The sequence below is a fragment of the Rhinatrema bivittatum genome, chromosome 1 (genome assembly GCF_901001135.1).
Source record: "Rhinatrema bivittatum chromosome 1, aRhiBiv1.1, whole genome shotgun sequence".
Classification (NCBI taxonomy): domain Eukaryota; kingdom Metazoa; phylum Chordata; class Amphibia; order Gymnophiona; family Rhinatrematidae; genus Rhinatrema; species Rhinatrema bivittatum.
The window spans coordinates 280,867,440-280,893,173 of NC_042615.1; the positions used below are offsets into that span (position 1 = coordinate 280,867,440).

General features: G+C 46.9%; 1 protein-coding gene across 1 annotated transcript in view; it reads right to left on the bottom strand.

Moving 5' to 3' along the window:
• PCGF1 (polycomb group ring finger 1) overlaps positions 1–24,540 on the bottom strand; it is a 182,262-nt gene extending 157,722 nt beyond the window's left edge. The window contains exon 1 of the mRNA XM_029595703.1: positions 24,393–24,540. Within this exon, the coding sequence (XP_029451563.1) occupies positions 24,393–24,479 (87 nt within the window). The 5' untranslated portion in view covers positions 24,480–24,540. The remainder of the gene's footprint in view (positions 1–24,392) is intronic.
• Positions 24,541–25,734: the final 1,194 nt, after the last annotated feature.

Below are 25,734 nucleotides of genomic sequence, written 5' to 3' on the forward strand. Positions count from 1 at the left end.
AGGGGAGCCCTCTCAAGCGCCAAACCATAGGACAGAATTGAGTCAGATCCTCATAAAGAACCGGTCCCTGCTGTAACAGATTCATGTTACAGACGAAGAGGGGGGCTCCATCAGGAGCTGTCGCAAATCCACATACCACGGACACCTGAGGTCTTCAATCTTGTGAATTATCCTGCCCAGCAAGGGCCACGGAAGAAAGGCCTAAAGCAATCTGTCTTCCGGCCAGACCTGTACGAGAGCGTCTATTTCCAGGGACCACAAATCTCTCCTGCGACTGTAGAATCAAGGAATCTTTGCATTGCGAGAAGTCCCCAGCAATCCACAATCAGCTGAAACACCTCGGCTGACAACACCCATTCTCCTGGGTCCAGACTCTCCCTACTGAGAAAGTCCACTCTTATGTTGTCTTTCCTTACAATGTGAGAGGCCAAGATTATCTGCAGATGACCTTCTGCCCATTCCATCAGCTGATCTATTTCCTGTGACACTTGCTGGCTCTTTGTTCCTCCCTGGCGATTGATGGAGTGGAGGAGTAGCCTAGTGGTTAGAGCAGTGGGCTACGAACCAGGAGACCAGGGTTAAAGTCCCAACTGTCACTCCGTTGCCTCAGGGGATAGGGAAATACCTACAGTACCTGAATGTAATCCACTTTGAAGTGCTGAAAAAAGTGCGAGAAGCGGAATATAAAATCTAAATTTAAAAAAATTAATAATATACGCATTATATCACATCACACGAACCGTACCGCGATTGATGTTCCAGCAACCCTGGACAGTGAGCCCCCCAACCATAGAGACTCACATCTGTGATATATTCCAACCAGGTTGGAGAGGACAAGGGAACTCCCTTCCTTAGATTATCCTCCTGCAACCACCACTGGAGGCGGGCGCAGATTTCCATCGCCAAGTGGAGCCAAACCACATAGTCCTGAGACTGTGGGTTCCAACGAGACATCAGAGTGCGACCTTGCCCACAGCACCACTTCCTGGGTAGCCGCCATCAAGCCAAGCACATGTTGAGCGTATGGTATTCATCAAGTGATGCACTTGAGACATCAATTTCTGGATCCAAACTTCCAGTAGGAAAACTCTGTCCTGTCCATTGTCGATCTAGTCCCCCAGATACTGCAATGACTAGAAGGACTGAAGATTGCTCTTGGTCAGTTTCACCACCCAGCCAAGCTCCTGCAATAAGGAGATCACCTTGTGTGTCACCAGGCAGCTCGCTTTCTGAGACTTGGCTTGAATCAGCCAGTCATCCAAATACGGGTGCACCAGAATTCCTTATTTTCACAAGGCTGCCACTACTACCACCATAACCTTGGAAAATGTTCTGGGAGAGCTGGCTAGACCAAAAGGCAGCGCCCAAAACTGATAATGGCACCCCAACGCCACAAAGCGTAGAAAGCGTTGGGGTACCAAATGAATAGGAATATGAAGGTAAGCCTCTAACAGATCCAAAGAGGTCAGAAATTCCCCCGACTACACTGCCATTATCAGAGTGAAAGGTTTCCATGCCAAAATGAGTCACCTTCAAGTGATGATGGTTGACCCTCTTGAGATCCAGGATGGGACAAAAGGCACCCTACATCTTGGACACAACAAAATTAATGGAATATCGCTCCATACTTTCTTGAGACATGGGCACCAGAACCACCGCCCTCAGTTTGAGGAGCCTTTGAAGGGTGAACTCCACTGCCTGCTTCTTCTGCGGGGAATGGCAAGGGGACACCATGAACACGTTCCAAGGAATACTGCAAAACTCCAGTGTATAACCTTCTCGTATCACCTCCAGGACCCACTGGTCCAACGTGATCTCGACCCACCTCCGATAAAAGCGAAAGAGACGTTTCCCTATTTCCTGTTGGGAAGGTGTGTCAGCAAACCTTCATTGGGAAGCTCAGGAAGGTCCACCAGCTGAGCCCGCTCCTCTCTTGGACTGTTGGGGACGAAAGGACAGACTTACCGAAAGGTTGAGTCCGCTGAAAGATCATCCCTCTGTAGGGACGAAAAACACCTGGAACCCCAGAGATGACCCCTCATGCCAAAGGGGCGCTGTAACTGTTTCCTATCCTCCCGTAACCAAGGAACTGGAGACTTGCCCCACTTACTGGCCAGTTTCTCCAACTCGCTCCCAAACAAGAGCAAGCCTTTAAAGGGCACCTTGCAAAGATTGGCTTTGGAGGCTGCATCAGCTGACCAATTTCACAACCAGAGTTGATGCCTGGCCACTATTACCGAAGGCACTCCTCTGGCAAGGTCCGGACCAAATCACAGCCTACATCTGCTAAAAAGGCAGCAGCGGGCTCCATAACCGCTCTGGAATTCCCTTCAGACTCATCAACCTCATGAGAGAGAAGCAGACAAGATCTCACCATTAGGGCGGAACAGGAGGCAATCTGTAAAGTCATCACCGCCGTCTCAAAGGCTTGCTTAAGAATAGCCTCAATCCTTCTATCATGTACATCCTTCAAGGCCATTCCTCCCTCTATGGGGATAGTCGTCCGCTTGGAGATTGCATTTTCCCAAAGTGGATGCACTGGTATGTGCTAACGCTTTCTCACAGCCAGATCCAGGGAGGTACAAGCCTTTTAATGTCTAACCCCCTTTAAAACTTTGCCTCAGGAGTGTTCCATTCCAGATCAATCAATTCCTGAATGGTATCTATCACAGGGTAAAAAACAAGAAGTTTTACTTAAGGAAACAAAAATGGGATGCTTAATTGGCTCTGACATAGCATCCGAACCAGAGACACCCAGTTGTTTCAAGGTCTGGGAAATCAGGGCAGGCAGTTCATCTCTATGAAAGAACCGCAACATGGTTTGATACGGTTCCAGCCCTAGAGGAATTTCCCCATCTTCCAGGGAATTAGGATCAACTTCACGATCAGTGCCATCTGGATTCCTGTCAGGAACACCCGCAGGGAGCCGAGGCAAGCCTCGGTGCTTAAGCATAGGACTGGAAGAGGGTCTAACTGGACAGGAATGGGGGAAATGGAAAACTGTGCCTGAAGAAAGGGTTGTAAGCCTTAAGAAAAAGCAGCCAGGTCAATATCAAGCCCAGAAGGAACTGGAACTGATCCCACAGAACTGCTCTCGCCAATGGACGAGCCAGTCAAGGGAGAACCAAGATCTGGCATCCCCCCAGTCAAGGCCATGACCAACCCATCATCAGAATGGGAAGAGCCAAGCTTAGCAAAATCCAAGGAAGACAACTTTCCCTGAGCATCTGAGCAGCGCTGGCACAGGTTAGAAGCCAGGTCAGGCTGAGAAGTCCTAATATGACAGGCAACACAAATAGGAAGAAGCTTAGGCTTCTTGCTTACCTGTGCCATCGCGGCGGTAAACGTGCATCAAAACAGATCATGCTCAAAATGGAATGCGCACAAAAAATAAGCGCCCAGAAGAAAGCACAAGGCACACACGCAACTTATGCGCCAGGTTAAGTGCATGAATAGTGAAAAGTTTTGTAAAAAGTGCACCCAAAAACTGAGCAAACAATGTGTGCGCAGAGCCGATGCACTGTGCACACCGATGGCCTGTAGAGAGCAGCAGAACACATACAAGAGCACACAAAAATGGCCTCTGCGGCCTACCACACGACATGCAAGAAAAAAGCCTGAGTGCGGGGCCTAGCCCACTGACGGCCGCTCGACCCGCCAGGCTGCCCAGTTCCCCAACCCCAACAGGAGCGGTCCTGAAACTCCTCTCTCTCTGATTCAAAGTAAAACGTCTTTATTTTTAAACCTTACCTGAGCTCAGCGCTTACTGCTGAGTACAGAAATAGTCTCCGGCAGTGGGGAGAGAGGGCATCTGCCGTCACCGTTGTGCTCGGCCTCCTGCACCCGCTGCCTTTCAGCTGAACTAGCAGCTAAGTCCACGCCGGGAAACCCAGCTACCGGAGCAAGGCACACATCTGAGGGACCACAGAAATCACTTCAGGAATTCTCAACTGGGGGAGGGACCTTTAGATCACCGCAGGAGATCGGGGCTTTCTTTTCCTGACTTTAGAATTTCAAATTTCTCCTTCCCAAAAGCTCAAAGCAATCCCCATAGGGAGATGCACGCCCACCATCTGTGAAGACGGAGAATACTGGCAGGCTGGAGTCATTGCAGGGCTATATATAATGTGACGTCAGCTTGCTCTGTCTCCATCTGCTGGCAGGTGTAAGCAAAGGATTACAAATGTTTTCTCAGTGGTTAAATCAGGGATAGAGCTGTATCCCCTTTCTTTTTATTTTATTTTCTTTGCTTCTTATAAAATAGAGTTAATGAGAGTAACTGCAAATTGCTAGAAACTAGCTTAGCTGCACACAAGCAGAAACCCAGCAAACCCCCCCCCCCGGCATCCTCCTTGGCAACAGTAAGGCATAAGAACAAATTAGAAACCACAAATCTGCTTAGAGTAGCACATAAAACAGACAGAGGAGGAACATGTGAACAACGGATTGTCAAAGAGAGAGGAATGTTGCTTCTTTAGTAGTTGGAAGGAGGAAAGCAGAGATAAGACTGTATTCTTCCTCACATCCCCACAAATTTTATATGAATGGATCTTCCGTTCATCTGCTGGTTTTGAAAAAATAGTTTCATTAGTATGTTTATACTATTTATGTATTTATTATATTTTTGATTTTATTGTTTAATGACTAAGGACTGGAGATGGTTCTGTTCTTCCATTGTTGCACTGCATACAGAGTCTTACTTGTTATTTCCAGTTCAGTTTTTGCCTGCATGTTTCTATTTATACTTTATGGTTTCTTTCTTCTGTAATTGGTGAGGGTCTGCCTGTGTTCTGCATATGTGACAAAGGAGATCTATTCTGCTAGCAATTAGGGATCTCTAGCAGCTTGCAGGCCGATACAGTAAGGTGCGGTAGAAAGAGGTGCGTTAGTGCCGGGCGCACCCATGTTTGCCGCATGCACAGTCTGGATCACATACCGCTCGATACTGTATTTAAATGGCATGCAAATGCAAGCCGCGTCCAACGCACGTCCATGAAGCGCAATCCATTTTACTGTATAGGCGCTATACAGTGCCTATACAGTATCCTGGGTGCGCTGGTACCTGTCATTTCAAATGACAAGTACCAGGAAGTGGATACAGGAGAAGGGCTGACTGACCCCCTAACGCCCCAGGACAAGACCAAAGTGAATCGGGCAAACTTTCCACCAGCCCCCGCTCACCTGCCCTGGCTGCGTCCATGGGTGCCGATCTCCCGTGCTGACAGCTCCGGAGCAGCCCCAGTCCTCTCTCCCCTCCTCCCGGGGGCAGCCGGCGGCGAGAGCAGCTTCAGCAGCCCGGGGTGGATCGGGCGCTCCCCATGGCTCCCTATTCTCTAATAGGTAATGAGCACACGCCGTGACCTCAGACGTCGCACGCCGTGACCTGAGCGCCCGGCTGGATGTCAGAGGTCACCGCTTGCGCTCATTATTTATTTATTTATTTATTTGAGGTTTCTTATATACCGAGGCACGTTTGAAAACAAAACATCACCTCGGTTCACAATATAACATAACTTAGCAACCAGCTTTACAATATTAGCATTAACAGGGAGAGGGTTAACAGGGGACAATACATGAATTATATACAGGAATAATATACAAATGTACATGTTAATTTTAACAAATGAGTTAAATAAGGCAGTGACGGTATTTGGGGGGAAGTAATGGAGGGAGGGGAGGAGGAGGAGAATACCTACAGGGGTGGGGGATAGGGAAGGAGGGGAGAGGTCGGGGATCGGTCAGGCGGTCAAGAAGTATCTTTGGTGAGAGATAGTTCGTTAGTCAGGGAACTCTAGTTTGAAAAGCCATGTTTTAAGGTTGTGTTTAAATTTTTTGTGGCAGGGTTCCTGGCGTAGTTGGGAAGGCATTTTGTTCCAGTGGGCGATTCCTGTGATGATGAAAGATCGATCTCTAAAGGTGGAATGCTTCATGAGTTTAGGAGAGGGTATTTGGAGTTTGGCCTGGTGATGTGTTCTTGTGGGTCTTGTTGGAGTGTGGAGCAGGAGATGTTCTGGGAACCATTGCATGTCTTGGTTATGAATGGCTTTGTGTATGAGCGTGAGTACTTTATATATAATCCTTGAGGCTACGGGGAGCCAGTGTAATGATTGAAGGACGGGTGTGATGTGGTCATGACGGTGAGTGTTTGTAAGGATACGTGCGGCAGCATTTTGTAATAGCTGTAGGGGTTGTAGAGTGCTTTTTGGTAATCCTAGGAGGATGGCGTTACAGTAATCAAGTTTGGATAGGATCATAGCTTGCAGAACTGTGCGGAAGTCAGAGGTGTGAAGGAGAGGTTTGATTCTCTTCAAGGTGTGGAGTTTGAAGAATCCGCTTTTTATGGTCCCTGAAATGAATTTTTTGAGGTTGAATTTTACCTTTTAGAGAATAGGAATCCTGGGAGCCATGGGGAGCGCCCGATCCACCCCTGGCTGCTGAAGCCGCTCTCGCCGCCGGCTGCCCCCGGGAGGAGTGTCCTCTTCCGTGCTGCCCCCTCTGCCCCTGCTGGGGCTCAAGCACGAAGCAGACCTGCAGCACCTCTCCTCGCCGATCCACCCCGACAACCCAGACGTCAAAATATTGAGGCTTCCCTTCTATGACGAACTGATCAAGCCCACCACGCTAGGTAAGCCCCGCGCCGGTGACCGGGTGGCTCCATGTCCAAACCAAATAAGCCTGATACTTCACTTTCAATGCATATCCAGCATAGCTCTCTGCTTCAACGGCAGGGGAGAAAAAAAATTGATACTACACGCATATCCAGCATAGCTCCCTGCTTCAACGGCAGGGGAGAAGAAAAACAACCAATAAGGGCTGAATAACATAGTCTGGGTAAAACAAATAAGCATGGGTGTAGCTTGCTTATTGCGGCGGTTACTTCCCCTAACTAATCAAGCTTGATATTTCACTTGGATGCAGCTCCATCACTGCTCTCTACATTAATGGTGGGGGTGGAAGGGAAATAGAACCAAAGAGCTAAGAGAAACAGATAAGTATGAGAAAAAAATGTGTGAAGCTTGCTGGGCAGACTGGATGGGCCGTTTGGTCTTCTTCTGCCGTCATTTCTATGTTTCTATGTTTACTCTGTGTCCATTTCCTGTTGAGGGGGAGGGTGGTTCTCAACTGGATCATGGACGCAGCCAGGGCAGGTGAGCGGGGGCTGGGGGAAAGTTTGCCCGATTCACTTTGGTCTTGTCCCAGGGAGTGAGGGGGTCAGGCAGTGAAGCGGGGCTGACTGGGGCTGCTCCGGAGCTGTCAGAGCGGGAGACCGGCACCCATGGACGCGGCCAGGGCAGGTGAGCGGGGGCTGGGGGAAAATTTGCCCCGGCTTGCCTGATGCTCCACACTAACGCAGGGGTAAGGGTAGGCAGTAAATTAGCGGGTTAAACACGCGGCAAAACTGCAGGTTAAAAAAGTGATAATCGGGGCACACGTTACTGTATGGGAGGGAATAGCTAATCCGATCGTTTACATCTCATATACATGCTGCGGGCGGAAAGGGTTACCCGTTGATTTAAAGAAGCGGTAAGGATGGGTTAAAGGGGATAGTGCATCGCGGGTTGGACTAACGCAGCCAAACTGTGAGTAGAAAGCGGGTTAGAAGCAGGGTAACCGCGGCCGCACTTTACTGTATCGGCCTGTTGGTTTGTTATTTTCCTAATGGGAGGTGTATTGGTGTTTTAGGGCCAAGTGTAATATCTGCAGTGTTGTCTTCTCATTGAAAGGGTTCTTACTTTTTAAGTGCTGGTACAGTTAGTGCTGTTTTGGTATGGGAAGCTTATTACATTTTAATTGTAATATAGCTTTCTGAGGATCAAGCCCACATCCAACATGTGTTAAAAGTAGTCCTAATGCCACATGGGCTCTAAGTGTCTTTTTTTGTAGTGTTTTATGGTTGACACCATAGCAGCGCATGTAAATATAATATACATGTTGTGATTTTTTTTTTTTTTTAAATCTCAGAAGACTATTTTGAATATTCTTTTTCACGTAAAATCTATTATGAATGCATATTTGTGTGTGTGTGTGATGCAAGAGTATAAGCTTCACCTAGGGCACCTAATACTCTTGGCACTGGCCATGGGTTCTGGGTGAGGGGGTGAAGATCTGGAGGTGGGGGGGGCGGGGGGTATAGCTTTTAAAGTTTAGGTTGCTGGAAGGAGCTGGGCCCAAGACAGAGACTAAATGAAAATGCAGGGGGTGGGGGGGGGGGGGGGCAGAGTTCAGCACAATAATTGTTCGCTCAGGGCAGCAAAAAGGCTAGCACCAGCCCTGAGAGAAAGTATACAACAACAACAAAAAAAACCTTTGCCTTGCCTCTTTTCTAGAGCAAGTTTTGCAACAAAGATGCAAAGTGTAGGCATGCAAACGTCATGCACATGGAGCTTTTCTTGGCTACCATGATAGAGCTCTTTACAAGGAAGAAATGAGATGTGCACCTTGCAAAACAAACTAGAAAGTGCAAAATTTTAATTGCAACGCTGAGAAATCTCTGCAGCACCACATGATGGGCCAGAGCTGGCAGCTCAAAGTTCTAAACTTGTATTTCAGCAGCTCAGTGCACAGACATCTTTCCTCTGGGCGTCGCAAGAGATCATGGGCAGCAGTTTGCAGGAGACACTGCTGTGCTACTTCTCGACAAAACTTGGTTTGCAGCCAGAATGCCCCCAAATTCCTCCTCTCAGCAATTTGAGTGCCTGTCTTCTACCTGCCCTGTAACAAACATCTGTTGGCAGGCCTCATGTAAACAAATGCCTAACTGGCTGGCTGCTAAATGGCTCTGATTGAGGGTTTTCAAGCTGTTGTCTCTCTGGTCACATGCAGCAATTACAGCTAAATGTACTGCACAGGTTTCCAGTCCCGTCGGCAGAGAACAGGGGTTAATATAAAGTGGCTGCTGATTGGCTGAGCTCCAGTTCCTGTCCTGCTTTTCTATTGGGCGGGGAATGCGCTTGCAGGGCATTGTACCATTCAAAGGCCCATCTCTCTCACATTTCAGCAGGTTATCAAAAGCGACAATTTGAGCCTTTGATGAGGAAGAGCACTCGTATAGGCCGCACCTAATGCTACTTATTAAAAAACTTGACAAGCCAGAAGAAAGGTAAGGATGAGCGGGATTCGACCCACGGACAGTACTTTACCCACTCCTGGTTTAGGAGGAAATTGTAGACTATGGCTTCCAGCCAAGGGCTGCTACTGCAATGGTTGGGTTACCAAAGAGTAAAACAAAAATATCATAAATGTTCTTGATAGCTGCAAATGAAGGCCAATGTTTTAAAAATATATCTTTTCTATGATTGCCTCCCTTCTGGGCCAGTTATTTTGAGGTTTATTATTTAGTTTTTCTTGTGTTATCATGTAACTCTCTCGTCTTGTTACAACTGCTCAACTTCTCACTTTTTTTAGATGTACAAGGCTGTTTTATGCATCCATGCCTTTGCTACGTATTTCATTTATGGCAAAGGTGCATTGTTACTATTTTCTTCTTAATTTATTATGTATTTTTTTTAAATTTATAATATCTTTTGAATTTGTACGTCTCAATCAGAAAAGATTCAAATCTAGGTGATTTGCAGATTGAAAATAGTATATAAGGAAAACAACTTAAAAGAAACATAGTAGGTCTACATCTTGTGAAATATGATCCACAATATGGTAGGGGCAAGTAAAATAATGAAAGAAAATGAACTAAATCTAGACAGAGGGAGGGTCATATGATGTGATGGAGTAGGACGTGTTCCTGCGTCGCTCTGGGACCTTACATCCAAATGTAACTGGCAGTAGAACTTTTCTTTACCTTTTTCAAAATTATTATACTTATAATTTAGTGAGACTTTTCAGGCTCTCTGAGAATGTTTGTGAAAGACCATCGATTAGATTATGGCCACTAAAGTTCAATAGAGGGAAAAGGAGAAAAACAAGGTCGCAAAAAGTAAAATGGTGGACACGGTGAGCGATCCTCCTTCTGAGTCACAGACTCGAAAGGGAGCAGTACTGCTGCAGCAGCAGTCTCGGCCCTCGAGGCTAGATTTGATGAAATGCAATCACTGCTTGTAGTTACAAAAAATAGCATCAAGAAGTTGAATTGCGAGTCTCGGGGCTGGATAACTACACATAAGCATTAGAGGCAAAGATTACTTCCCTCAAAGCTGCCCAGGATCAACAAGAAGAAAATATTGATGACCTGAAAAACAAGTCTCTGAGATGTAATCTCCGTTTCATAGGAATTCCAGAAAATGTCTACAAAAACAAATTGGTCAGGACCCTTGAAAGCTGGCTATATGTATTAGACTTCAGCAAACAGCATGGTGAAATTAGGATTGAGCATACCCATCAGCTGGGAGTGAGAGCTCCGCGACGCACCAGGCAGAGATCAGCAACGGCTAAATTTTTAAACTCTGCAAAGTTGACATAGTCCAAGCTTATTGCAAGAATAGAAGCACAGAATATGATGGAACTCCATTATTAATCTTTCAGGACTACTCAGCATTGGTTGCAGGGCAAAGGAAAGCTTTTGCACCTGTCTGTGCAAAACTAGCAGAGCATAGTATACAGTTCGTTCTGCAATTCCCGGCTAAACTACAAATAAACTATGCAAACAAACTATATAATTCTGCTGAAAGTGCGATCTGTTTCCTACAATCTCTTGATTTGGGGACAAGCTAAATTAGGAGATCCTGAATACATTCCTTCTGGCTGCAAGTTTTCCCAAGAAAACGGCCTGATGGTTGTTAGTTGTGGAGCTTAATAGACCATCATTGTAATTTGTTTAATTTTGTGAATTTTTGTATGACCTACGTATTTGAGCATTGCTGAAGATGTCACATTTACACCTTACTGCCTGTTTAGTAACCCGATACTCCAATCACTCTCTAAAGCAACAGTATCATTCTTTATTGTGAATGTGAAGTAAAGAAGGTTTGATGATAGCAGCTTGTGGATAGACCTGTGCATCTTTTTTGGACACACAGCAAGCTCTAGGGCTTGCTTTTGTTTTTTATTTTCTCCTTCCTAATAAGCCACAGATCTATACACAGTGCTTAACTGACAGGTGAAACAGTTTGATTTGATTTCTAGCATTTGATATGTGTCTTTGTAATGCAGATGCGAGGGAATGCTTTGCTGCCACAAGTCTTGGGGTATTTACTAGCTCTATGACTCAAATCAAGCCCCTTCACAGTTCAAGGAGCAACATGAGATGCATGCTTAGAGCTTTTTGCAGACAATCATACTTTTGATGTTTATCCTCAGTATTCTCCCCCCCCCCCCCCCCCCCCTATTTTTTTCCTCTCTCCTCTATTACTGCGGAAACTGATGTTATTGTACTGGTTCACTTCTTTAAGTAACTATTTTGTAGGTAACGTCATTGAGGGAAGTGGTGCACACGTGCAGCATGGCCTCCTGCACCCACAGTAGAGTGAATTGTAATGTGAACGGTATTAAAAGAAGTTGGGGATGTTCTGAAGGAAAAGAGAGGATCAAGGCAGAGAAGGTGGTTTTGGGCAAGAGCTTGGATTTGAAGAAAGGTTTTGGATGCAATTTGTAGTTGCTGGTTATTTTGCATATGTGCAGAAGTACATTTTCAGAAACTTGGATCTAAAGGGCCGGGATTTAGGCTGGGGAGTCCAAGCCTGGACTATGGTAGTATCTACGTTCTACATACCGGTATGTTTTCTTTATGGTTGTGTCATACCACTCATTATCTGTTTCAGGTACAGGCTTTATATACAGAAGGCACAACATATTACAGGCTTTGCTCTGCTTCAGGCGACCTGCCTAAATAAAGGCTGAACGTCAGAAATTATGTAAATCTTGGGTAGGGGAGGTTTTCTCATTCCAATGTAGCACAAAATTAATAGGATTGGCTATTCTTATAGACAAGATAATCCCCTTTACAACTACTACAGTAATGGAAGATGCAGAGAGAAGATATGCATTGGTGGTTTGGACACTATGACCAAACAGTAGTAAAATATGTGTATTATCATAATTCTTTTTTTTAATTAAGATAGCTAGATTGATAGCAGACCATACACAGGGCTTTTCATTATTTGGGGGTCAACTTTAACTGTGTTCATGACTTCACTATGGATAAATTCTCTGGAAGCACTCTTTTAGGCAACCGTAAGGCTAAGGGAATAGCAAACTTTTGCAATAGTTTAGGCCTAGTACCTGTATGGAGAACTTTACATCCACTCAAGAGAGAGTATAATCACATCTCAAGGACATATGGTTCACACTCCTGTATTGATTATTTGTTAATGAGGGAGGGACATTTCTCCAAATGTGCAGAAAGTAAAAAATTGCCCGTTAGGTATCTCAGACCATTCGTCAGTATGATTAGACCTGAGGACCTCAACTACTTGGTTCCCATATTTCTTGGAGGTTTCTTACGTTTTTCTATAAAGATTGGAGAAATTACTTACCTGATAATTTCGTTTTCCTTAGTGTAGACAGATGGACTCAGGACCAATGGGTATAGTGTACCCCTGATAGCAGATGGGAGAAGGAGTCAGATTTCAAATGCTGACGTCAGCCTACATATACCCGTGCAGGAAGCTTAGCTCTTCAGTATTCTCCTCGAAAAGCAATTGTGGATATGTGTGTGCTATAATAATCAAGTTAGCCAAGTTATTCAAGTTAACTAGGACTGGTTCAACTGATTTCCAAATTGGAGACCGCCAGTGCACTCAACCAAATAACGCCGACACTCGGCAAGTATGGGTGTCTTGAACTAGGGGTAATACCTGGCTTACCCGTGCTTGTCTTGCTCTCGGGGATTGTCACCCGAGGTTTCCAGATTTTGGAGCAGCCATGGGTGGGATGCTGATTCCATCTGTCTACACTAAGGAAAACGAAATTATCAGGTAAGTAATTTCTCCATTTCCTATTGTGTAGCAGATGGACTCAGGACCAATGGGATGTACAAAAGCTACTCCCGAACCGGGTGGGAGGCTGCCCGTGGTCCACTTAATACTGCCCTTGCAAAGGTTGTGTCCTCCCGGGCCTGGACATCCAGGCGGTAGAACCTGGAGAAGGTATGTATGGAGGATCATGTTGCCGCTCGACAGATCTCGGCAGACGACAGCATCTTGGTTTTCGCCTAGGACACTGCCTGGGCCCTTGTAGAATGGGCCTGGACTTGTAGAGGTGGAGGGTTCCCTGCCTCTACGTAGGCCACCTTGATTACTTCTTTGATCCAGCGGGCTATGGTTGCCTGCGAGGCCGCTTCCCCCTGTTTCTTCCCGCTGTGAAGGACGAATAAGTGGTCCATCTTTCATACAGATTTCGACCTTTCCAGCTATTGGACTAGGAGTCTGCCGATGTTTAGATGGTGAAGAAGGCGTGAGCCTTCAGAGTCCTTATGTTTGTCTGGAGATGACAGCGAGATGGTTTGGTTTAGATAAATTAAGAAATCACCTTCGGGAGAAAGAAGGGGACAGTGCATAGTTGTATGCACTGTCCCCTGACAGGTGTGAACCTGAGGAACGGTTCCCAGCAGGATAGCACCTGAAGTTCGGAGATGCGACAGGCTGAACATATTCCCACTAGGAATGCAGTCTTCAAGGTCAGGAGCCGTAGTGACAGACCACGTGTAGGTCTGAAGGAAGCTCCCGCCAGGAAGTCTAGAACTAGGTTGAGATTACATAGGGGCACCGGCCACTTTAATGGTGGTCAGATTTGTTTGATCCCTCTCAGGAAGCAGGAAACATCTGGATGGGTTGATAGACTGAGGCCAGCGCGGCCACCTGAACCTTGAGGGAGTTGAGACACAACCCCTTCTTCAAGCTGTCCTGCAGAAATTCCAGGATCATGGGGATTTTGACTGTCCACGAAAGGATCTCACAGTCCTCACACCAGGCTTCGAATACTCTCCATATTCGTACGTAAGCTAGAGATGTGGAGAACTTGTGTGCTCGGAGCAAGGTGTCAATCACTGCCTTAGAGTATCCGCTGTTCTTCAGGCAAGTCCTCTCAAGGGCCAGAACGTAAGAGAGAATATACCGTATTTCCACGCATATAACCCGCGGGTAATGTGCGTTTTTACCTACCCCGCATGCCCCCCGCGGGGTATAAACGTGGGCGGGTTATCCAGAAAAAATTTTACAACCAATAAAGTTTCCCGACTCTGAATAGGCTGCAGCTGAGAGGAGTCCGTCCTATCCCTGCGCCCGGCCGCTTCCTGATTGGTCGCGTGTTAAATCTAGGCCGCAGGCGGGTGGGCGCTTGTTCCAGGCGGCGGCGGGGGCGGGTGGACGCGCGTTAGTTCGAGACGGCCGGCGGGTGGTCGCGTGTTAAATCTAGGCCGGGTCGCACAGGCGCGCATTCATTCACTGCCGGTGGGGGCAGCCCCCACCGGCAGTGAATGAATGCGCGCCGAAAGCAGCTTGTTCCAGGCGGCGGTGGCGGGTGGACGCGCGTTAGTTCGAGGCGGGTGGTCGCGTGTTAAATCTAGGCCGGGTCGCTCAAGGCAATCTAGGCCGGGTCGCTCAAGGCAGTCACATGCCGTGACGTCACGGCATGTGACTGCCTTGAGCATCGAATCGCAGGGGTCGCATTCATTCACTGCCGGTGGGGGCTGGGGCAGCCCCCACCGGCAGTGAATGAATTCATTCATCCAGGCGGAGGAGCCGGCTGCTTTCAGCTGCCGCTGCCGGCTGCTTTCGGCGCTCAAGGCAAGTAGCGGCGAAAGCAGCCGGCTCCTCCGCCTGGATGAATGAATGCGACCCCTGCGATTCGATGCTCAAGGCAGTCACATGCCGTGACGTCACGGCATGTGACTGCCTTGAGCGACCCGGCCTAGATTGCCTTGAGCGACCCGGCCTAGATTTAACACGCGACCACCCGCCTCGAACTAACGCGCGTCCACCCGCCACCGCCGCCTGGAACAAGCTGCTTTCGGCGCGCATTCATTCACTGCCGGTGGGGGCTGCCCCCACCGGCAGTGAATGAATGCGCGCCTGTGCGACCCGGCCTAGATTTAACACGCGACCACCCGCCGGCCGTCTCGAACTAACGCGCGTCCACCCGCCCCCGCCTGGAACAAGCGCCCACCCGCCCGCGGCCTAGATTTAACACGCGACCACCCGGCTCCCGCCGCCCGCCTGGACCCACGCGGCCCTCCGACAGGTATTTAAAAATTTATTTTTTTTTTGAATTGCGGGTTATATGAGGAGGCGGGGTATATTAAAACTTTTTTTCATAAATCTTGAAAACCTGCGGGTTATGTGTGTGGGCGGGTTATATACGTGGGCGGGTTATTGTCGTGGAAATACGGTAGTCGGGTCTTTGTGGAGGATTGGTCCTTGCCAGAGAAGGTCCCTGAGTGGAGGTAGGCACAGAGGGTTCCCCGCAAAAAGTCTTTGATGTCTGCGTACCATGGCCTTCTTGGCCAGTCCGGGGCCACTAGAAGTACTAGTCCCTTGTGGTGTTCTATCTTGTAGATGATCCCACTCAGTAGTGGCTATAGGGGAAACGCATACAATGAGGTCTTCCTGTGGCCAGGTCTGGACAAGGGCGTAGATTCTCTGGGATTGCGGCTCTCGTCTGCGGCTGAAGAACTTGGGAACCTGAGTGTTGGATCTGGTTGCCAGGAGATCCATGGCTGGGGTCCACCAGCGATTTCTTATCAACTGGAAGTCTGTGGTCGACAGCGTCCATTCCCCTGGGTCTAGTCCCGCTCTGCTGAGGTAGTCCGTAGAGACATTGTCTTTTCCCGCGATGTGGGCGGCTGAGATTCCTTGCAGGTTTGCTTCCGCCCACACCATGAAGGGGTCTATTTCCAGGGACACCTGTTGTCTTCTGGTTCCTCCCTGGCGGTTGATGTATGCAACTGTTGTGGCATTGTCTGACATGACTGACAGATTCTCCCCAGAGTCTGTGGCCGAATTATAGGCAGACTAGTCTTTCTGCCAGTCGGTTTATGTTTCATCCCAACTCTTCCTTGTCCCATTGTCCCTGTGCCGTCAGTTCCTGACAGTGGGCTCCCCACCCTCGCTTCCATGGTGAGCAAGATCCAGTTCGGTGAGGATAGCCTTATTCCCTGGCTCAGGTGGTCCTCCAGTAGCCACCATTGGAGCTGCGTTTGAAACTCTGCTAGTAGCTGGAGGTGCATGGAGTAGTTCTGGGACGTTGGATCCCATCGTGACAATAGGGAAAGTTGTAGTGGGCGCATGTGGGCCCTTGCCCATGGATCGACTTTCAGGGTTGATGTCATGAGACCAAGGACTTGGAGGTAGTCCCATACCTTGGGGCGAGCATAGTTCAGCAGTTTTTGCAGTTGACCCATCAGTTTCCTTCTCCTTGGAGGGGGGAGGACAACCTTGTATTACTAGGTGTCGAAATGGACTCCCAGGTACTCTAGCGACTGGGAGGGATGAAGGCAGCTCTTGGCTGTGTTGATGATCCACCCGAGATTCTGCAGTAGATTCTTGACTCTGATGGTCGCCTGGTGACTTTCCTCTGGAGATTTTGCCCTGAATAGCCAATCATCCAGGGAAGGAGGTACAAGGATTCCTTCTTTCCTCAGTGTTGCCACCACTACCATCATGATTTTGGTGAAGGTTCGAGGGGCGTAGCTAGCCCGAAGGGTAGCGCTTGGAACTGGTAGTGATGGTCCAGTATCGCGAAGCGTAGGAAGCGTTGATGGTTGTGGAGGACCGGGATGTGGAGATAGGCTTCGGATAGATCCAGTGAAGTCAGGAATTCTCCCGGTTGTACTGCCCTTATGATTGAGCGTAGGGTTTCCATGCGGAAGTGCGGTACCCTCAGGTAGCAATTAACGGTCTTGAGGTCCCCTCCTTCTTGGGGACAATAAAACAGATGGAATAGTTTCCAGTATATTATTGGTGCGTGGGCACTGAGGTTATCGCCTTAAAACTACTTAGCCTAGTCAGTGTGGTTTCCACTGCCATCCTCTTGGAGAGGGAGTGGCACGGTGATCTCACAAATTTGTCTGGAGGGATGCTGTGGAAGTCCAGATAGTATCCCTCTCAAATGATGGTTAGGACCCACTTGTCTGACGTTATCTCGACCCATCTTTGGTAGAAGAGGGTAAGTCTGCCCCCTATGACTTCTTCCTGTGGATGGGTCTGTTGATTCTCATTGTGGGGTGTGGCTGGGGCCTGTACCTGAGCCGGCTCCCCTCTTGTGTCTGTTCCAAAAGGACTGGGCCCTGCTTGTGGGGCGAGGTGCTTGGTATGTGTTTTTGTATGGTTTAAAATGCTGGGCTCCTCTGCCTTTGGTTCTTCGGGGAGAGGAGCGCTGGTTTCTTTTGTTCCTGTCCTCCAGTAACCGAGGTACTGGGGATTCACCCCATTTGTTGGCTAACTTCTCCAGTTTGCTTCCGAACAGGAAGGATCCTTTAAAAGGCATTCTCGTGAGGTTCGTCTTGGAGGTCGCATCGGCTGACGAATTTCGGAGCCATAGTTGCCTTCTGGCTGCCACTATGGAGGAGACGCCCCTGGCTGAGGTGCGCACCAGGTCAGTAGCAGAAGCTGAAGATCTCCAAAAGATAAATGTTTACTCTGATGCTACCTATATATCTATTCCATGCATTTGGAAGTGGTTAAGCAGAAAGAGCCTGTCCTGTTACTTCCCTTTGTAGATCTGTGCTGCTGTAAAGAAATGTTAGCCATGTTCAGATCCCAAATTTTACTTATTATGACAATTTCTCTTTAAGCTGAAATTGCCCCATTGTCTGCTTGTGTCACCTCAAGTCCCCTGTGCTTGGCAAAAAGTTGAAAAACCAATGAAAATATGCAAAGAAAATACACTAATTACAAAAGGAGCTACGCTGTTGCTTATCGTTTAGGTAATTTGCTATCAAAGATGGCAGCTAATTAAACACCAACTATATTGAAACTTTTGATAATTTTCAATTTACCAATAGTATTTTCCCCTTCCCGGGTACATAGAGCAGAAACTAGATGTGCAAATATATATGTAAAATCCATTGCCTTGTATAAAGGTCTTCATACCTTTGAACATTTTTCACACTTCATCTCCAAAATACATTTATTTAGAAATCTTCTTCAATGATCTACACAGCATACTCTACATTTCTATCATGAAATAACAATTATAGGAACATTCCAACAGTAATTAAAAATAAAAACCAAAAAAAGTCTTGCTTGCATAAATCTTCACACCCGTTGACAACACTTGATGGAAGATCTTTTTGCAGCAACAGCAGCCATAAGTTGTTTAGGATATGTTCAAATTTACACAGCAGAATAGGGCAGTTTTTGCCCATTCTTCTTGGTAGAAGAGCACAGGCTCTTTCAAATTGGCAGAGGATCCTCCATGGACTGCAGTCTTCAAGTCTTGCCACGTATTTTCTATTGGATTCACATCTGGGTAACCTGGGGTCATTCAGTTTCTTGCTGAGCTACTCCGTTGTTGCTTTTTGGTTTGTGCTTTGAACTGTGTTCTGCTGAAAGGTGAATCTTCTATCTAGTCCAGGTCCATGGCAGGCTGAAAGAGTTTCCTCCAGGATCTGACTGTACTTTGCACCATCAGTCTTCTCTCTCAATCTTCACAAGTCTTCCTGTCCCCACAGTTGCAAAACATGCCCACAATATAATGCTGCTGCCACCATACTTGGTGTAAGCAGGGTGATGTTGATGTGTTTTATGCCACATATATCACTTAGCATTGAGGCCAAATAGCTCCATTTTTGGTCTCAGACCACAACATTTTCTCCCACATGTATGCAGTGTCCCCAAATGTTTTTTGCAAAGGCTATGCTGCGTAGCATCTAGGTTTTCTTCAGCAGTGGCTTCCTTCTTGAAACTCTTCCATAAAGGTCACTTTCGTAATCTTGAAATTGTTGAAGTCAACTTTTTCTCCAGTTCCATTAAAGTAATATTAGGCCTCAGTGAATTGCCACAACAGTTTCTTCAACTCACAGCTATTGACTTTTGAGGCACAACCTAATCATGGCAGTGGCTTGATAGAGCCAAACTGTTTCCACTTTATAAAAATGTACCCAACAATGCCCCAAGGGATATTGAACCATATGGAAATATTCTTACAGCCTTCCTCCACTTTGTATCTTTGAATAATGTTATCCTGGAGTTCTTCCAGCAGCTCCTTCAGCATGTTTTGACCTTTGCTTCAAATGCACTTCATACAACAGAAATAGCTCAATTCTATGAGTATTCAAATCAGTTCAACTACTGTAACTGGACATAGGTAGGCTTTATTTAAAACTTAAGGCCCTTGTTAAGGCAGATTTTTTCAAATGGAGCTAATATAGATTTGCTGTGAAAAAACATGAATATATGCAATCAAGACTTTTGGGGTTTTATTCTTAATTACTTCTGGAATATTTCTATAATTGTTCTTTCATGATGAACATTTAGAGTATGTTGTGTAAATCAGTGAAAAACTCCTCGTTAATGTATTTTGACTGAAATTCTTAGACAATAGAATGTGAAAAAACGTACAAGGGTATGAACACTTTTAAAAGACACTATATATCCACCAGTACTGTAGTGTCAAACAGCACTTATTTTTGTTAACTTCATAAAGATATAAACCACTGAGTCAGTCAGAGCTTGAAAGGCTATATTAGAGTAAGAATGTATACACACCTCAGGAATGCAAGAACAGAGTGCCTTGCCCTTTAAAACTGCTGGGTATCTGTCACAACCTAAGTTTGCACATGAGAGCAATAGTGGACTGCCAGCAGTTTTAAAGGCCAATACTGCCTAATTTTACAGCTACATAAGCTGGAATGTGCTACATCACTTTCAGTCCATATGTTTAGTTACACATACATATGCAGAAATATGTATTTGTATAAGCATGTAATATTTTATATACCATGACATGAAAAAAAGTTCTAGATAAATTCAGATTAGTACTAAGGAGATTTCAAATCATCCTTTTGAGCTACACAAGATTACATGGTCCCTTTACCAGGGGCAAGTGCTTATCTCAATGAGCTAGAACTCCAGAGGATTATAACACAGCCCAGGAATCTGACCTATTTCTGCTCCAGTCCAGGTACTTGAGCTATTCCAGCTTTTACTATGATCTTGGCATAAGAACGCCAAAGTACATCTTTGCAGATGTAACCTTAGGGATTGTCAAACATTTGTTTTGACTGTTTTATGGAATTATGTATTATAATTGTGTCATGATGAAAACCTGAGAGGAAAAAAAAAGACTAATTGATGGACATGTACTAATTAAACAAAGCAATAAAGTCATGCAACTCACATGTGCCTAATTTAGCTAAAAGAAAATGCTGGAATAGCTTAAAATGTTCTGCAATGGAAGTTGTAAAATAAAATATTCCCTGCCAAACACAATACTATCGATAGGTAAAGGAAGAAGACAACTCACCAACACCACTATGTAAAAAAGGCAATCAATACAAAAGCAGAGGCACAATGGAAGTTCAATTAATTTGTTTTATTAAAGGTGCAGTCCTTAAATCATTTAAAAAAATATACATTTTCTAAGCTGAACATAAAGAGTAAAATCAATAAGGTTCCTCACAAATAAGGAGAACGAGAGTAAGATTCAGCAAATACAGGGAGTGAAAAAGGTGCAAAGATACTTTAAGGACCTGATTTACTACTTTTTTTTTCCCCATTTCTATATCCATGGGGAAAAAAGTTTAATACATCAGGATATATATATATATATATATATATATATATATTAGAGATGTGAATCGTGTCCTCGATCGTCTTAACGATCGATTTCGGCTGGGAGGGGGAGGGAATCGTATCGTCGCCGTTTGGGTGTTTAGAGTATCGTGAAAATCGTTAAAATCGTGAACCGGCACACTAAAACCCCCTAAAACCCACCCCCGACCCTTTAAATTAAATCCCCCACCCTCCCGAACCCCCCCAAATGCCTTAAATTATCTGGGGGTCCAGCGGCGGTCCGTAGCTAAATCGGGGGAAGGGGGAGGGCAGGAAAACCAGCACACTAAAACACCCTAAAACCCACCCCCGACCCTTTAAATTAAATCCCCCACCCTCCCGAACCCCCCCCAAATGCCTTAAATTATCTGGGGGGTCCAGCGGCGGTCCGTAGCTAAATCGGGGGAAGGGGGAGGGCAGGAAAACCAGCACACTAAAACACCCTAAAACCCACCCCCGACCCTTTAAATTAAATCCCCCACCCTCCCGAACCCCCCCCCCCCAAATGCCTTAAATTACCTGGGGGTCCAGCGGCGGTCTGGAACGGCCTCCTGCAATTGAATCGTGTTGTCTTCAGCTGGCGCCATTCTGCGCCGCCATTTTGCAAAATGGCGGCGGCCATAGACCAACACGATTCGACTGCAGGTCGTTCCGGACCCCCGCTGGACTTTTGGCAAGTCTTGTGGGGGTCAGGAGGCCCCCCCAAGCTGGCCAAAAGTCCCTGGGGGTCCGGGAGCGATCTCCTGCCGCGAATCGTTTTCCGTACGGAAAATGGCGCCGGCAGGAGATCGACTGCAGGAGGTCGTTCAGCCGGGGTCCGGAACCCCGGCTGAACGACCTCCTGCAGTCGATCTCCTGCCGGCGCCATTTTCCGTACGGAAAACGATTCGCGGCAGGAGATCGCTCCCGGACCCCCGCTGGACCCCCAGGGACTTTTGGCCAGCTTGGGGGGGCCTCCTGACCCCCACAAGACTTGCCAAAAGTCCAGCGGGGGTCCGGAACGGCCTCCTGCAATTGAATCGTGTTGTCTTCAGCCGGCGCCATTCTGCGCCGCCATTTTGCAAAATGGCGGCACAAAATGGCGGCGGCCATAGACCAACACGATTCGACTGCAGGTCGTTCCGGACCCCCGCTGGACCCCCAGGTAATTTAAGGCATTGGGGGGGGGGTTCGGGAGGGTGGGGGATTTAATTTAAAGGGTCAGGGGTGGGTTTTAGGGGGTTTTAGTGTGCCGGTTTTCCTGCCCTCCCCCTTCCCCCGATTTACGATTTTTTGACGATAAATCGGGGGAATTGGTATTGTATCGTGGCCCTAACGATTTAAAATATATCGGACGATATTTTAAATTGTCAAAAAACGATTCACATCCCTAATATATATAGCCACAAAGCTTGGCTCCACCATAATGAGATCAGAGATTGCTGCATTCTGATGGCAGACCACATGGCTTTTCTAATCTGCCCATACACACAATTGCTCAGCTCTACAATGCCTACATTCTCTCAGAGATCCCTGTGCTTGTCCCGTGTTTTCCTGAATTCAGATACTGTCCTTGTCTCCACCCCCACCCGAGACTGGACCATGCATCCACCATCCCTTTTGTAAAGAAATACTGCCTTAGATCACTTCCCGCTTTCACTCATTTGAGCCTCTTTTCCCTTGACAGAGAACTGTGCACTGATACTTCTGAAGTATTTAAACCTCTTAATCATATCTCCCTTTCACCTTTCCTCTAGGGCAGGGGTCAGGAACCTATGGCTCTTTTGATGGCTGCATCTGGCTCGCAGACAAATCTTTAATAAAAAAGTAAAAATCTAACAAAATCCCCCACCCTCCTGACGCCCCCCAAGACCTCCAAAATTTATTTACTACAACCCCCACCCTCCTAACCCCCCCCCCCCCCCCCAAGACCTGCCAAAAGTTCCTGGGGGTCCAGGAGTGGTCCGGGAGCGATCTCCTGGACTTGGGCTGTCGGTTGCCAGTAGTCAAAATGGCGCCGACGACCACTGGGGTCGACCAATGGCGGCGGTAGCCCCTGTGACATAGTAAGGGCAAAGGGCCGTCAGCTGTCAGTAATCAAAATGGCGTCGACGGCCCTTTGCCCTTACTATGTCACAGGGGCTACCGCCGCCATTGCTCAACCCCAGTGACATAGTGAGGGCAAAGGGCCGTCGGTGCCATTTTGACTACTGGCAGCCGACAGCCCAAGTCCAGGAGATCGCTCCCGGACCCCCGCTGGACCACCAGGGACTTTTGGCAGGTCTTGGGGGGGGTCAGGAGGGTAGGGGTTGTAGTAAATTAATTTTGGAGGTCTTGGGGGGCGTCAGGAGGGTGGGGGGTTTTGTTAGATTTTTACTTTTTTATTAAAGATTTGTCTGCAAGCCCTGGACCCCCGCTGGATCACCAGGGACTTCTGGCAGGTCTTGGGGGGGGGTAGGAGGATGGGGGGTTGTAGTAAATTAATTTGGCAGGTCTTGGGGGCGTCAGGAGGGTGGGGGGTTGTAGTTAGTATGGCTCTCACGGAATTACATTTTAAAATATGTGGCGTTCATGGCTCTCTCAGCCAAAAAGGTTCCCGACCCCTGCTCTAGGGCAATGGCTCCCAAACCTGTTCTGGAAGATCCCTATCCAGTCAGGTATCTCAAAAAGGTTAGAAACTGGTGGAAATGGCCCAGAGAAAGGCAAGGGGTTTGCAGTGGAAGAGTTAAGATTTGAGACTTAAGGACCTAAATATTTATACTCGGGAGAAGAAGGCAGGGGATATAGGATACAGACCTGAAAGATATTAATGATACACAAGAATCAAACCTTTTCCAATTGAAAGACAGCTGTAAAAAACCTGACAAACCCCAAGGCTCAAGAACAACATCAGGAAACATTTCAGAAGAGGAAGTGAAAAACTGTAATGGAATTCAAAAGGGCATGGGATAAACACACACGACCCCTAGTGGCTACAGGATGAAAATGAAGCAGCGAGATAACCTGTACGGAGCAGCAATTACTACCCTAAAATAAAATAAATAAATAATTAAAAAAAAAAGCTTACGGGAAGTTATTTACTGTTATGTTACTAAGTGAAAAACTGTAAAAGTGTTTTTTTTTTCTTCTTTTAAATGTATGATCGTGTTTTAAGAATTACGAGGTTTATTCCTAGTTTAAAACAAATTCACAGCACATCAACAGCCAGCAACACATAGACATCTCTCCTTCCGCCTGCGCTCGCTGAACACAAACTAGCTTAATTCACCTCCGCAGCCGGGAAAAAAAAAATAGGACCCATGTAAGAAGTGAAACAAAACACTAGAACAACAGAACGTAAAAAGAAGGCGGGAAACTCGGGCTTCTCACGCTCTCTTCTCTCTTGTATTTTTTTTAATTTTTGGAACCAACCAGGTTCCTCTCTCACGAGCGCTGCTCCACACACACAACCACTCCCTTAACACTTCGGGGGTCAGAACCCAACTTGGTAGCGACTATCGCACAAAAGACCACCCCGCCGCTTGCGCACGCGCATTAACTACTCTTCCGCGCGAGCGAGGGGCACACGCCCCTCGTCCAGAAGCTCTGCGTTCTCTATTCTGCGCCGTTCCGTAACAGCGTCCCTTCGCTCCTTCCCACGGGCCAGCAGTAAGCCGGTGTCGCTGCCTCCCCCTCTCGCTTCCCTCTGATTTCCAGCCCACTGGGGAAACCACGAGTACGACTCTCCACCAGCTGTCTCTATCCCTCATTTACCTCGTTCCGCAGCGGGTCCATCTTATAGACGGACTGGAGTTGGTTCCGCAGTCGCATAGCGATAACCATCGGGCCTTGCGACGCCATCTTTACGAATTTGCCGCTTGACTTCCGGCTACGGGATGGGAGGGCGGAGCCACGTTACCAAGGAAACGGGCGTGGGCGTTACTATGGCAGGCGTCGGGATCGGCGGCGGCTTACCTTGTTTCCATAGCGACCCTTTTCCCGGGCCTTCGGTACCAGGATTTGTGACGCTGCCTTGCCTTGGACTGCTACAAAGGCCAGAGCGTGATCGAGACATGAAGAGCGTAAAGCAATTTTCCAACCTCAGGTCTCATAAAAAGTGGAGGTGTGAATTAAAAAAAAAAAAAAAAAAGAACTGTTATGTTGGGTCAGACTAAATGCTGCCAAGTCAGCATACTGTCTCTAACTAACCACTCCTGATCACAAGTACCCGGCAGCACTTAGTGTTCTGGAATTTGTTGGATTTGTGTCAACATAGCACTTGATTCACTAAGATTTGTCTTCCATTCTGTCCAGGGGAAAACATTTATTTATTTGTTTGTTTATTACACTTTTATACTGCACTAACAGCAAACTGACCAAGGCCAAGTTTTGAATCGTCACAACTTTTTATAAGGGTTTTTCCCATTTTATGTCTATGAGAAAAATCTTGGAACATCTGGCTGATAAACATGGAAATACACATAGAAACCTGATGACAGCAAAAGATTCATCATATGGCCATCGAGTCTGCCCATCCACCCAACTAATTTAGCTTTACAATTCTCATTACTCCCTCAGGGATCCCCTGTATTTATCCCATGCTTTCTTGAATTCAGATACCATTTTGTCTCCACTGGGAGGCTCTTCCATGCATCTACTACTCTCTATAAAGAAAAGGGATTCTTTGCAGAAGCTTACCTTCAGACTCTGGAAGGCCTGCTTACATTTCTCTGTCTACTTGATTTGATTGGGACTGGCTTTGCTAGGTCAGTGAGAAGTGGTGAAATTTGCAAAACTTTGAATTAATTTTCAGTAATATTCCATATTATGCCTATCTCAAAGTTTCTTGCTTTTAATAAAAAGTCAATGAAAAATATCCTTGAATAAACCAAAAAATAACTGTTTAAGGCTTGTGTTGGTCAGTCAGGCACAAGATGGTGTCTGTCTGTAGCCACCAGGAGGTGCCAGGAACTTTGGAAGACATGTTGGAGAAGACCCAAGGAGTGGCAGCAGCAGTATGAGATAGGAAGGCAGGAGAAGCAGCATGAGGTGGGGTAGGGAGAGATGAGGAGCAGCTGAATGAAGTGAGATAGGTCCTGCAAGAGATGGAGGCAGT